This window comes from Gorilla gorilla, chromosome 16, assembly GCF_029281585.2.
Source record: "Gorilla gorilla gorilla isolate KB3781 chromosome 16, NHGRI_mGorGor1-v2.1_pri, whole genome shotgun sequence".
Classification (NCBI taxonomy): Eukaryota; Metazoa; Chordata; class Mammalia; order Primates; family Hominidae; genus Gorilla; species Gorilla gorilla.
The window spans coordinates 63806751-63820989 of NC_073240.2; the positions used below are offsets into that span (position 1 = coordinate 63806751).

A 14239-nucleotide genomic window follows, 5' to 3' on the forward strand; every position below is an offset into this window, starting at 1 on the left:
TTGTCAGTCATAAAAAAAAATTGTTCAACAAACATTCATTGAGAAATGACTGAATACCAAGCACTGAAGAAATCTGGAAATTCCAAGAATGTTCGTGGTGATCACGTAGAGCCTCTAGGCCAAGAATGTTGAATGTTGTGCAGGCTGTCATGCCACCATGATTTGGTAAGCTTTTTACTTTCAAGGAATATAGACTCGCTTATGTAACCTCAAGAAATACAGGGGGTTATTATAAGGACCCCTGGAACTGAAATTTGGTCATATTCTCCCAATCTCCTTCTCTAAATGGTGCTTCTGTTTATCTTGATATGCCTGCTTCATTCTTTCTCTATAATCACTTCTCTGCTTTTTCATAACTTAGCTGATGCATGCCTATTGTGCTGTATTAGTCAGGAGAAGCTAGTTATGCTTCAGTAACAAACAACCCCCAATCTCAGTGGCCTAAAATAACAAAGATTTATATCTTATTCTCACTACATGTCCACCAAGGGTTAGTTGGGGGGAAAGAGGGAGCCACTTGAAAACCCACAATGACAGAGCAGCCACAGTCTTGAAAAATGAACATGGTTAGTCGTGAGCTCTTTAAGTATCCACCAGAAGTCATTTCTGCTCACGTTTCCTTGGCCAAAGCAAGTCAAATGGCCACAGCCAACTTAATTGGGTGGGATGTACAATGCTACCACAACATTGACTGGGGAGAAAGCCTAAAAAATTGTGAATAACCTTAATCACCTTTACACGTGGCATTTCCAGCCTGACACTGCAATCCCTTTTTGTTTCAGCAGCCACAGCTAGTGATTCCCATTTTTCACGTTCCTTAATTCAAACTGCAATGAAAGAAGCTGAGTGGCCCAGTTCATCATTGCCTGACAAGCCACAACGCCAAGTCCCTGGTTAGTATTTAGATCTGTCCTTGAGTGGTGGCCAATCAGCCAGAGAACAGGGATACACACTACATACAGCCTGTGACTGTCCAGCCTACCTCTGGAGAGGACCAGGAGACCTGTTCACTACAGAAGAATGTGTTATTTAAGTCATGATGTTTTGCTTGTCCTAGCTTTGTCTTAGCTCTTGGTGACAAAAAGGTCATGGGTGGTGTAGCCCATGAAGCTGACTTGGGCCTGACACATGGCAGAATCTCAACACGGGTTAAAAGAAATGATTGAATTCAGGACCTGCTATGTTAACCCGTCAGTCTAGAGATCAATGATGTGGTACTAGGGGATTTTAAAAGTTAGCGTTGTATAGCTCCATTTCCATACTTTGACACCATAGGTTTCGACCTCTGAATATAGGCCCTAGGTGAGGGAGTCTGGGAGAGGAAGAGGTGAAAAGAAGAGACATCGATGGCTTTAAACTACACAATAAGGTCTGAATGTCTGAATCTGGAATTCAAGGCCCTTTATCATACAGCCCCAAGCTTCCTTTCCAGTCTCATGTCCCCATTCACCCCCAAAATCCTATTGTCCAACCACCACCAAACATTCCTTTTTCTTTCCTTGGCGCATACAACGGCCCTCCTCTCTAGCTAACTGCTACCCTTCCTTTAAAATCAGTTTAAAAGCCACCACCCTTTCAGAGAATTTTTTCCCATCTGCTCTGACCTAGTCATTTCTATTTCTTCCTCGTGTGAATTCTTACACCTTGCTCATGCCAAACACCTGGAGGACATAGACCTGTGCTACTCATTCTTTGGATTCCAGAGCCTAGTACCTGCCTAGTATATAGCAGGTACTCAACAACCGTGTGTTTAATAAATTGCTTGTAGCATGATTTCATTTAAGGAAACTTTAATGAGTCCCTCGGCTACGTATGGCACAGTGAGAAAAGAAAAGTCAGTAACATGTGGTCCCGCAAGGAGTTTCTCTAGTTCAGTTGCCTCTTTTTATAAGTGAGAAAAAAGGCTTAGAGAGATTGTAACATGGCTAAGGTCACACTGCAAGGAAGTGACCAGGCCAGGTCTGGATCCCTGAAACTGACTCCTAACTCCCTATTCTTGCCTCCTCTGCTGAGCTCCAACCTGGGGAGTCAGCTCCCTGGAGTCCACGCATCTGGATATCGTCCACATGCCTGGAACTTTGTCACTGTTCCGGTGGCTGGGTTGACACACCGTGATTAAAGGGCTCTGGTCAATTTCTGTGCCACGCAGCCCCTATGCTAATGGTCAGATCTAATGTTCTGACCATTAGGTCAGTGTATCTTTTCCCTCCTGGGCAGTTAGGTTACTGGAAGAAACCCGATAAAATCTTGGAGAGGAATTTGATCATTCTCTGAAGGACTTACAAGTTGTTTGGCCTGCCTAATCTGCTCAGATACCGTCCGCGGAATATTCGGTAACCATGCAGTACAGACTGTGAATTATTCTGTGGGGACTATTAACAAGACCCTCACCAACCCTGCCTCAGCTGATCTCAGGGCTTGGAGGCAGCCCCCTCTCCTCCCCTCCCACTGAAGCTCTGAAAAAAAGCAGGCTTTCCCCCTTGGGGGATGGGAGGAGTAGTTAAAAATAAGAAGTGCTGGGGGAAATCCTCCTCCTTCCAAGCACAGCTCACATGGCAGAGCCTCCTCAGAGTTGCGGCTGCGGATGCAATGACTTAGCCAGGTTAACGCCGATCCCATGTTTTCCGAAACCTGGCACCTAAGCATCTAACATGGAAGGCCGACTCCCTAAAATCAATGCAAGAAAAATGGTAACAAGTTATATCTGGAGGGACCTCGGGGATTATCTACCCGCTGGATTTAAAGTTGAGGAAGCCGCGGGCAGCAAACAAGGTCTCACAGTTGCTGGCGGCAGAGTAGAGACCACAGACCAAATTGCCTGAGTCTAAACTCAATGTTCTTTCCCCTTAGACTGCCACCCGCGCACACACGCACACATGCACACCTTTTTGGAGGCACTGCACAGCAAGCACAGAAGTACGCCACTGAGTCCTGTGTCCCTAAAGTATTTGACTGTCCCTCCGCTGGGGGAAAGGGCAGGCAGAAAACAAGACTCCGTGTGCTGTCGCTGTGCCGCCCCCTGCCTCTCTGACCCGCGCCCGCAGAGAAAGTCTCAAGAGCCGCCCCAGGCTTTCTCCCACGTTCTCCTTTTCTCTGCTCCAGTCGAGTTTCCAGAGCGTGAGCGCGCAGGATGACACCTGGCTGGCTGAGAGCTGCCGGGGAGGCGCTGGCGGGTGCCGAGAGCGCACTGACCCTGACGCGGGGTGCGGCACGGCTGGGAAGCCCCCGGACCTTTGGCTAAGCGCGCCGGGGGACGGCACAGGGGGGCGACGCGCATCCACCACCTGGTCCGCGCTCTCCCGGCCTCCGGCAGCTCAGGGCGGGCTCGGTTGGGGACCCTAATGGCTGGGTGCCGGCCCTGGGAGAAGGGGACGCGGAGGGCGGAGGGTTGCGCCTCGGCCCCGGCTCGGCCCCAACGCCCTCTCCCTGGCGCGCAGGTTTAGAAACAGGGCGGCCTCTCCGGCCGCCGCCTCGGCGGCTCGGGTCCCCATATATAGTCATATCCACCGTCAACTGGGAGGCCGGCGGCCTGCAGCGAATGGGCGAGCGGCCCCCGCGGGAGGAGCGGGGAGGGGGCACGGGGCGGAGGGAGGAGAGGAGGAAGGGGGGCAGGAGAAAAAAGCTTTTCCAAAAAAGTATTGGCTGTCTTGAGGAATGCGGTCGCCCCCTTGGGAAAGTACATATCTGGGAGCAGCAAGCGGCTCCGCGCTCGCACTCCCGCTCCTCCGCCCGACCGCGCGCTCGCCCCGCCGCTCCTGCTGCAGCCCCAGGGCCCCTCGCCGCCGCCACCATGGACGCCATCAAGAAGAAGATGCAGATGCTGAAGCTCGACAAGGAGAACGCCTTGGATCGAGCTGAGCAGGCGGAGGCCGACAAGAAGGCGGCGGAAGACAGGAGCAAGCAGGTCTGCGCCTCCCCGGCCCTGCGCCCGCGCCCAGAGCGCCGGGACTCGAGCCTGGCACCCCCGGCTGGATCCCCACCCCGAGGACTCGGGGAGCCACCACCCTACCCCCACCACCACCCAGGGCGGCCAGGGCGCGCGTCTGGAAAGGAGGAAGGGAAACGCAAGAGCCAGGCTTAGTCTAACTTTGTAGTCTGGTCTGAGGACGCTTATTTCCCTTCTCTGGTTCCCATGGCCCGCGAAATCAAGTGCTAGAGGCGCTTTATTCTCAGGACTGGGAATCAGTTTGGGGGAGGGAGGAGGACACCCGGTTCCTGGGGACGTTTGAAGGAAGGGCGAGGGATGGAGAAAGGGGGTCGAGTAACTCAAGTGTTAGAAGTTCGTTGACTTTTGACTGGGGAGAAAGGAACCTTAAACTTGGGGAGGAGAGGGGAGTCCTGGAGTTGTTACCTAAGAACAAAGATGGGACGGAATGGAGGCTACAGCCCGAAAGCCAGGCCAGCAGTGGCGTTCTTCTGTGTCCCCAAGTAGTGGACTTGAGCCCGCTGAGACCTCGGCAGGAGTCTCGTCCCAGGGCAGGTGGGTGTGCGGGGTGAGCCGCGGAGCGGTTCCAGCTCGGGTAAAGAGGAAGTTACCTCGGGTCCTTTGCACTCCAACTCGGCGGCGCCCCGAGCCCGAGGGGCCCCAACCAACCCGACGCCCGTGTGTTGTGTGTGTCTAACACCCGGTCCGTGCCGGCCGCCCGCGCCCGCCCGCCGCTGCCCCCAGCTCGAGGAGGACATCGCGGCCAAGGAGAAGTTGCTGCGGGTGTCGGAGGACGAGCGGGACCGGGTGCTGGAGGAGCTGCACAAGGCGGAGGACAGCCTCCTGGCCGCCGAAGAGGCCGCCGCCAAGGTACCCGGGGCGCGCGGCACGGCGTGGCGCACGAATGGCTAACTCTTTCTCTTTCTCTCTCTCCCTCCCTGTCTTTCCCTCTGTCTCTCCCGCTGTCCCTGTCCTTCTGGTTCTGTGCACCCACACCCCTCCCCTTCGGGATCACGCTGCCTGCTGCACCCCCCTCCCTCCCTGTACCCCCTGGCCAACTCCCAGCTGGAAGATGAGCTGGTGTCACTGCAAAAGAAACTCAAGGGCACCGAAGATGAACTGGACAAATACTCTGAGGCTCTCAAAGATGCCCAGGAGAAGCTGGAGCTGGCAGAGAAAAAGGCCACCGACGTAAGTGCACGCTCACACTGCTTCCCTCACCTCTTGCCTGCGTGGCCACTCTGGGGTCACCACAGGGCTGGAGAGCAATGGAGGAAGTTTACCTGTTCCTGCTGGACACCTGCACACAGCCCTGCCATGGCCCAGAGCATTGGATGCCGCCTCTGACTGCTACTGCACACATTCATTTATATTTCATCCACTCCTCTCTTCTTCTCCTTTCCTTTACCTCCCTGGGGGTGGGGGTGGGTGGATGAGAGGCTGGGAGAATAGAGCAGCTGAAATTGGACTCTGGAGGTGAACTTCACCTCCCTGGTGGCAGAAAACCCTTGAGGTGTCATCACCAAGGTTTGTGTAGAGAATGCCAGGTTTTCTTCACTTTCTTTCCTTTTGCCATCTCCAGTGGGTGGGAAGTTCTGGGTTTGGTGGTGGGTCTAGTCAGGGTTCAGAGAACCTGGCCTCTAAATGAAAGAAATGACACAGCGGTACCTTTACTTAGATGGCTGCACTTCATGGTGGGGCACAGAGACACTTTGAGGCTTCCTTTCTCATTAGTGTAAGCCTTAATCCACCCCTTAAGATCTGCCTGGGAAGATGATACTTGCTTGGGTCTGCAGTCTGAAGGCACTAGATCCAGAAAGTAAGCTGTGAGTTATATATAGCTCAGTGCTTTATATGGTATAGTGAGCTAGCTGCCCCCTGCCCCTCCTGCTGGCCCCGCCCCCACCTGTCACCCTTCTGACAACCACCACATAGTTGCAGGGGTGATGCACACAGCTAAGGCTCTCCTAAGCTCTTTGTCCACTGCCCTTTGGAAGCTTTTTAATTGAGGGCTTGCCTCTTCTGCCTCGGAAAGTCAAGCCAAAGGACCAACTTCTTTTCACACCATTGGATTCCATTCTAAAAGCTAATTAAGCCTAGAGGCCCAATTAGAAAAGAATTCCTTGGGAAGTTGGTAACAATTCCAAGAATGTGTGAGCACCAGGGAAAGCTATGCCAGCAGTTGAAACACCAAGAGCAACAGCAGACTTTTTTATATGAAAGTAACATGCAAATAACTGAAGGGTCTCAGGTCTTGAAATTAGTAAAGTCTTTTGTAGCATGAAAGGCTTGAGATGTATATCCAGGTGTGCTTTGTAAATGAGAACTCCAGAGAGGACATTTAGGATCTGACAAAAAGAAATTTTCAGTGAAAATCAAGGTTCCTGGAAAGGGGATTTGGGGGAAGCACTGATTTCGTTAAAACATTTAAATTCGAAACTACCTGGCTTTGGAAAAAGAGCCAAAAACCATATATAACTCTGAGCCTACTTTGTATAATGCAGATCAGATGCCTGCTCTATATATGGCTAAATGGAAGATGCCTGCCTCCCGCAAATTCTCCAGCAGGACGTTTATTTAGCTTTTTCAAAAGAGCTGCTAATAGATCAAGGAAAGATATTCCTTATAAGGAAAAGAATGCAGAGAATTTGAAAATAGCCCAGTAAGACTGAAGGCAAAAGAGGGAGAAAAAGGTTACTACAATTCTTAAGGAAAAAAATAGGATAATAATTATTGTAACTATGTAGTGCTAACTGCCTTTATTGAAAAGTCTTGTTGAAGGGAGCACTGGAATGGGGTGGGGCAGAAATGGGAAAGAAGTTATTTAAAGTCAGCTGGTGTGGGAAGCAGCAGGGGAGGGAGCTTCTTGAATCTTGTTTTGGTTATTTTTCCCACCGGGAAACTGCCCCTAAATCTGGCATATATGGCTTTTTTGGTAGTGTATTGATCACATTCCCTTTTAGGACACTTTAGGTTGTCTGGAGTTTGGAGCCCGTAGGAATATTGAAGAAGTTAGTGAAGAAATGCTATACAGTCATTTGTTGATTAATGAAGGGGGATAAGGTCTGAGATATGTGTCGTTAGGTGATTTCTTCATTGTGCAAACACCATAGAGTGTATGGTACTTACACAAACCTAGAGGGTATAGCCTACTAAACACCTAGGCTACAAACTTGTACAGTATGTTACTGTACTGAATACTGTCAACAATTGTAATACAAATCACGCGATAGGAATTTTTTAGTTCTATTATAATCTTATGAGGCTACTCTCATATATGCAGCCCCTCATTGACCAAAACATCATTATGCGGTGCATGACCATATTGAGAGTATTAGTTTTTTATTTACTAAAAAATAGTCAAAACTTGAGGAGGAAGAGACAGATGTCACTAGAAAAAGGGAGAAGTCCGGTAAGGGAGAAGTCAGCTTCCTGAGGTGGAACTGTATTACCTTTGGGATTAGGACATTTCATTGTCATTATTCACCAGTGTAAAACACTTTTACATTTTTCTACTATTATTACTAAAAACATTTTTCTACTACTTTACTGATGTACTTTACAAATCCTATTCTGGAAGTGGGCTCTACCTAGCTTAGAAGATTGTCATTCAGGAGTAGTATCCCTGATGGTCTTGTTTGGAATTTTGTGTTGTCTTTCCACCTAAGTCAAAAGTGAGGCTGAAGGGGATCGAACACTCCATTTTTTTCTGGCCCCCAATCTCTTCCCCAGTAACTGTGATATATCTGATATTTATAGCATGTGAGTCTTTATCCCTTTGTAGGTCTTTACTTCTTAACTTAGGGATTCTCAACCTTCTCTAAACATAATCACTTAGGGAGCTTTTAAAACCCAAAGGTAGGATGCACCCAAGGCCAGTTAAATCAGAATCCCTGGGGATGCAACCCAGGCGGCAGCATTTAAAAAATACCCAAGTGATTCCAACCTACAGACAAGGATGAGAAAACTCTCCTAAACTCTTGTATAATGACATCGGCATGAAAATGAACTCACCTGAAACTGACTTTCCCAGGACATTAAGTCACTAGTTGGCTGCTTAGGGCACTTGCCAGTATCCAGCAGTTTCCTGGCTGCTCCTGGAGGTTCCCAGACACCCGGTTCCCCCATTCTCAATGTTGGAGGCCGACAGTCTCTGCACTTAGGGGACCAGCTGTAACCTCCCCACCTGACCTTATGAACCGCGGGGAAACAAAGCGAGAAGCTCCCACCTACAGGATGCAAGGACCCAAGCTGGGATTTGTAAGAGTCTCAGCAGAGGCTGTGAGGAACTTCACAGAAAATGAGTCAGGAAAGCAAAAGTTCCTTGTTAGGGCTTGGAGGAGGAGAGGGTTGTCAAGCATGTTTTCTTTATTATTCCCACACACAAGGGAGCTGGCTTTAAGAGCTTTCTGTGACAAACCTGAGGAGAAAAAGCCCTGAGACTTAGAAGGCATTTAAGAATACAGCTCAAGGGGGAAATCGGTGGAGACTGTATCTGCGGTGGTTTTCTCCACCTGTAGCCAGAGGCTCTCTCATGGGGTTCTGTGGCTTTCCTTGGGGTGCCTTTTAAAGGCATCCCAGTCCAGCCCAGGACTGATTGGATTCCAGGAGATCTCAGAGGCTGGTCTGACACCAAAGAAGGCTGTAAAGAGAAGAGACCATTTGGATGACTGTTTTCATGGAAAGTGAGCCCCAGGGAGGCTGGCCTGAGATTACACAGCTGATTATGGGCCTCAGCCTGACTCTTAAAACAGTGCTTGTGTATTTCTTAATCGTAGCTATCATTTGAGTTTTTAACTATGTACAAGGTATTGTGCTAAGCGCTTTATAGTCCTTCATAATTCTCATAGCAGCCCCATGGGGAAAGTACTATTATTATTCCCACTTTTACAGATGACGCCCAGAGAAGACAAGTTATTTGTCCGAAGTCACGCAGCAGGAAACTAGGAGCCAGAGTCAACGTAGGAAAACTGCATTTAGAACAGGAGGTCTAACCACTGTGCTCTACACGTGGGTGGTTTTCACTTCGTGAAGTTTTGGGGAATGGGGGTAGTGCTGGGGTTATAATCTTGCGGTTGGGATCAGGCCCTTTAGGGCATATTCCGGCTCCAGACCCGCCGCTCAGCTTCTCTGGCTCCTGGGCATGGGAATCTGGACTCGGGAGCGGAGCGCTCCCGCGGCCAGCAGGAGTCGCTATTGCCCTTAGCAGCCAGCTCCGTTACCCCGGGTCACCACGGCGCCGGGGAGGGGCCCTAGAAGTGGAAGCCAGAGCCCTAGTGCAGTGGCCTCCCGGAGCGCACAGCTCACCAGGTACCCCCGCAGCGCGCCAGGAGCGCCTTTCTCCCCGCCGCCGCGAGCATGCGCAGTGCCCCCAGCCAGTCCCGGGATCCGCGGCGCGCGCCCCGCCCAGCCGCGCGCGCCCGCCCGCCTGCGGTTTGTCTGCGCAGCCCTGGAGGCCGCGACTTCCGGACTGCTCCTGGCCGCAGGGGGCGCCGCCGTCGCACAGAGAGGCCTGGGCGGGGCGGACCGGCGCTGGGCAGCCAGGGCAGCGTGGACAGCCGCGGCAGCCGGGTCCGCAGGGCAGCAGCCGGCCTCTCCCACTGCAGCCCTCCCGCCCGCCTACCGTCCGGGGCGATGGCGGGGAGTAGCTCGCTGGAGGCGGTGCGCAGGAAGATCCGGAGCCTGCAGGAGCAGGCGGACGCCGCTGAGGAGCGCGCGGGCACCCTGCAGCGCGAGCTGGACCACGAGAGGAAGCTGAGGGAGACCGTAAGGGATACACCCATCACCCCGCAGCCCCCAGAGGCGCATCCTCCCCGGGCAGCCCCGCGGCGCCCCGCAGGGCCCTCCTGCATGCCCCCCCCTGCAGGCCCCGGTCCCTCGTCCCCACGCCTCCAGGGCGCACCTGGCGCACCTGGGCCAGCTGGCGGCGGGCTCTGGGGAGGGGCCCGGCCTGTTCTCCTCAGCCTTTGTTTTCCATCTCGCTGATCCAAAGTAAACGCTCCCAGGGGAAACGGGTGGTGTTGAGAAGGTTCTGGAAGGAGCATTTTCCCAGGAAAGGTCTGTTTCTGGGGTGGTGGCTTTCGGTCGTGTCTGTGCGTCCCTGGGAGGTGCACTTTGCGCTGCTGGCTTGCTTTACTCTGAGAGTGGAGAGGGAGGAGGTCCTTCCTCTTGGAGATCCGTACTTTGAGAAGGGGCGCCGACAGGTCAAGTGGGAGAGGCACTGTGGACTTGGGGCCCGGGGATGCTACACTCCGCCGTTCCCGTCGACCCTGTGGTTTCCCGGCGGCCTGTGTCTCCGAGGCGGTAGAAAGACATTGACAGCTTGACAGCGCCGCGTTCTGCTGGAAGAGTTAACATATAATGCAAAACCCTTCACCCGTCCCTTTTTTCAGCAGTCCTCCTCCCCTTTTCTCTCATACAGATAGATAATCCTTTGTTACCAAATCTTGGAAAAAGTTGGCGAAATGTCAACAGTTATTGGGTGTATTCTCTTGCGAGCTTCCCGTCCCCCTTGTTAAATGTAATACCTGGCTTCCTTCCTTTCTTCTAAGGCAAATGTATCCAGCAAACACGAACAGGATTTCAGAGGTAGTCTAGTATTGGATATTTGTCGATTTTGTGTGTGTGTGTTTTTAATGAAGATACTGAAACAAACACCTTGGGAGTTTTATGACAATTGATAGTATGATGTCCTGCTGTGCTTAATATACGGGGTTATTCTGAGTTGAGTAAGTCGTTCTGGTTAAGTGTTTGTAAATGGCTGTATGGCTGGCCACAGAAACTTCAAGACCTGAAATGGTCCTCTTCAGAGGAAAGCTCAACTAGAAAAAGTTTCAGATAAAATACAAGCAGGAATAAGGAAATTAATAGGCAAAAGATAATTCTCAGTATTTGCTTTATAGGACGAGTCAGCAAAAGTCCTGTGGATATCCCTGAACTTGGCTGGGTGGTAAACTAATTCCGACTCCCTAACTGGCTAGTAGCTGTCCTTGAACCATTAGAACTATATAGAATATGATGGATAAGAACAAGAACTTTGGACCCAGACTGTCAGAACTTGAATCCTGTCTCCACTACTTACTAGCAGTGGGCAAGTTACTTAACCTCTGTGTTTCAGTTCCCTGTGTGTAAAGTGTGGATAGTAACAGCATCTACCTGTCGGTTAAAGGAGTTACTATGTAAAGACAGTACACTGATGCTTGTCGCAAAAGGGTCTAAGTGCTGTGTGCCCGCTGTCATTAAAACTGCACAGCCCTGGCAGCCCAGTGCTCCTTCACCTTCAGTTCCCCACCCAGCAAGGGGTCTTAAAGATGGCCTGCTCATTTCATGACATCATAAAACACTTCATTTACTGCTTTTAATCAACATTTGTTGGGGGGGGGGGGCTTGAATGAAGAGGAAGTGGGCAGGCTGGTAGGCATGTTTGATGGGTTGAAGTGGTATCAGTGGTAGAAGTCTGAGGTCTCCTCACCCTGCTAAGAAAGAGTATGTGTGACCCTATGCAGGAGAGCCTTGTATTGGCTCCTGGCCTAGTGATTGATGTTAGACACAAAAGATAAATTTTATGAAGGGCACATTATTACTTTTATTCTTACCTTCTCTTTTGCACATCGTTTTTATAACAGAACTCTTCCTGTGCCAGTTGGCTAAAGATAATACTTTCGTTCTTTTCACGGCTTTATATCAAAAGTGGTTTAAGTAGTTTCAATTTTTTTAAGTAATCTTTGCAAACAATCTACCTGGGTGATTGATTGAACACAGAACCTTTTAAGACAGCAACTTGAGGACTGGATCAGACCATTGAAGAGAGACTTTCAGGCTGCAAGTTGTTCCTAACTTCTGAAATTGGAACTTAAATGTAGCTAACTTAGGTATTTAGATGTAGCTTGGGCTGTGAGTTAAGCTAGCAGTAACAGTTTCTTTTGGCAGCAAAGATAAAGGTTTAGTGACAAAACCATGAGCCACTGCAAAAAATATTTGACCAGAGAGTTGGCCTAAATTCAAATACTCAGACTGTAGTTAATAGGCCCTATTAAACCAGCCCTTACCTTGGAAAAAGCAGCCATCCCTTACTTCCTCCTAGTCTGTGTTTCCAAGGTGTGTGGATCCTTCAAAATGTTGGAATGAGGCTACTTTGCTTGACATGATTGATTCCAGATCTTGTGACCCACTAGGGTTATGTTTGCTTTTTTTCATTATTTAAAGAAAAAGGCAGGAAGAATCTTCCTTTCTGAGTAGTATCCAGCAAACAAGGAGACAGGGAGTTGTGGCCAGAAGGTTCTTAATTAGTAACATGATTAAATCATGGGAAATAACCAATTTACAAAAATTCCCAGCACTTTCCCTCTTTACACTTGGTAAATATTTCCGGGATAGGAAAACCGAGGGTGCATTTTGTGCTTGCATTGGCACTCCCAGAGTGGCTGTAACTGGAATGTATACTCTCGATTTCCGCTTTCATATGTAGGCAAGGCAGAGGCACTACAATGCCTTGTTCATGTCTGTTCTCCCTCATTATACAAATATGCCTCATAAATTATGGGCTTTGGCACACACACAGGAGGTTGTGTTTATCTGTTATCCATGGGAGTGCCCCTTAATGTCATCAGTGGTTTTTTTTCCCCCCTTTCCTTACCATATAAGGGCAGAAGTTTAGCTTGGCTGTGGTCACTTGGTCTTACACAGCAAGTTGGGTGAAACCTTCTTCGTATAACTACAGTTTGCATGAAATAAAAAGACCTGACCTTTGATCATCCCAAGTTCCACTCCAGTTCAGTCAGGACTTTGGAAACATATTCCAGAGGATTGATTTCTAGAGTATAATATTCTCCCACCAGTATTTTTTCTTAATAACCTTAACTGGAATACTTTTTTAAAAAGTGAAAGTCACTGCCATTTTTAATTTTCTGTTGTTGTATTGGCTAAAACATCTGGATTTCATGAAAATCTAGGCCTCATAAAAGTTTTTTTTTTTTTCAAATCTGATTTGGGATAATATTATACTATGGTGGGGTGGGCATACCCTTGATTTCTATATAGTACCATGTTGGGGTGGGGGAATGGGGTGCATGCCCTTAGAGGAGGGTCATATGCATTGTAAGGCACCTCAAGTACAGAGCACCAGGAAGTTACTTAAAAACATCTGCAGGAGGACATTGGTAGCCTTTACTAATACAGCAGTCTCTTTTTTGAGTAGTTCATTAATTGTTAGAACACAATAGCACTTTTGAAATAAAAGAAACTAGCATCCCAAATTGAAAGACTTCACTGGCAGTCAGCACGTGGGCTGCTGTTGGAAGAAAGCTAACTTGGCTGGGTGCAGTGGCTCATGCCTGTAATCCCAACACTTTGGGCGGCCGAGACGGGTGGATCACCTGAGGTCAGCAGTTCGAGACTAGCCTAGCCAACATGGCAAAATCCCATCTCTACTAAAAATACAGCAATTAGCCGAGCATGCTGTCATGTGCCTGTAATCCTAGCTACTGGGGAGGCCGAGGCAGGAGAATCGCTTGAACCCGGGAGGTGGAGGTTGCAGTGAGCCGAGGTCATGCCACTGCACTCCAGCCTGGGAGACAGAGCTAGACTCCATCTCAAAGAAAAAAGAAGAAGAAGAAGAAAGCTAACTCAGTACACTAAGAGTGATTTACATGCCTGCAAATAATTTGTGTCTGGGGTCTTGACCCTCCCCAAATGCCTTGTTATTTATATCTCTGCTTTTAGATAACATATGGTCATGTGTCTATGGGCTTGTACCGGCAGAGGCAACAACAGGTCCTTAAGACTCCCCAGGTGCCATGATGAAAAGAACCTTAGAAAATATTGAAATAATCTCAAAACTTAAAAAAAAAAAATACCAGAAATAAAAGCTAGTAAAGGTGAGAGGTGTGGGGCTTTTGGAACATAAAGCATAATAAATCAGAATAAAAAGTAAAAATAAGAAAGAGAAAAAAGTGGCCCTGATTAAATTATAAAATTAAGCATATCTTGAATTCTAACGAACCAAACAAAAATTCTACTAGGCCAGTATAATAGGGCCTGCAGAGCCTGTCATGGGTTCAGGGTTTTCCCATAAAGATAGGTGTACCTCAGATACTACTCCTAGGTCCTGGCTTTAACCTCAAAGCCCCTCTGCCTGTCCTGCTCTGAAACCTCTGGGGCAGTAGGCATTGACTTCTGGGCTAGGGAGTAAATGTTCCGTGTCCTTATGTGAGCTTCCCATTACCCATTAGCATTGTTTTATGAAGTTTTCAATTTTATATCCTGCCTAATTTCAAAAAGATTGTGATAATCACTTTAGCAGATGATTTGCATTGC

The 14239-nt window shown here is 49.1% G+C and overlaps 1 protein-coding gene across 30 annotated transcripts in view; it reads left to right on the plus strand.

Annotated features, from left to right (window-relative positions):
- The first annotated feature begins 3432 nt into the window (after positions 1-3432).
- TPM1 (tropomyosin 1) overlaps positions 3433-14239 on the plus strand; it is a 29431-nt gene continuing 18624 nt past the window's right edge. For 8 of the 30 annotated variants that reach the window (XM_055362524.2, XM_055362522.2, XM_019010722.4 and 5 more), the window contains exons 1-2: positions 3635-3904; positions 4670-4795. In XM_055362524.2, the coding sequence (XP_055218499.1) occupies positions 3791-3904; positions 4670-4795 (240 nt within the window). In that variant the 5' untranslated portion in view covers positions 3635-3790. Of the gene's footprint in view, positions 3905-4669; positions 4796-4990; positions 5117-9134; positions 9692-14239 lie in introns of those variants that run through there. The other 22 variants (XM_055362523.2, XM_031002389.3, XM_019010721.4 and 19 more) reach the window with 9 other exon arrangements.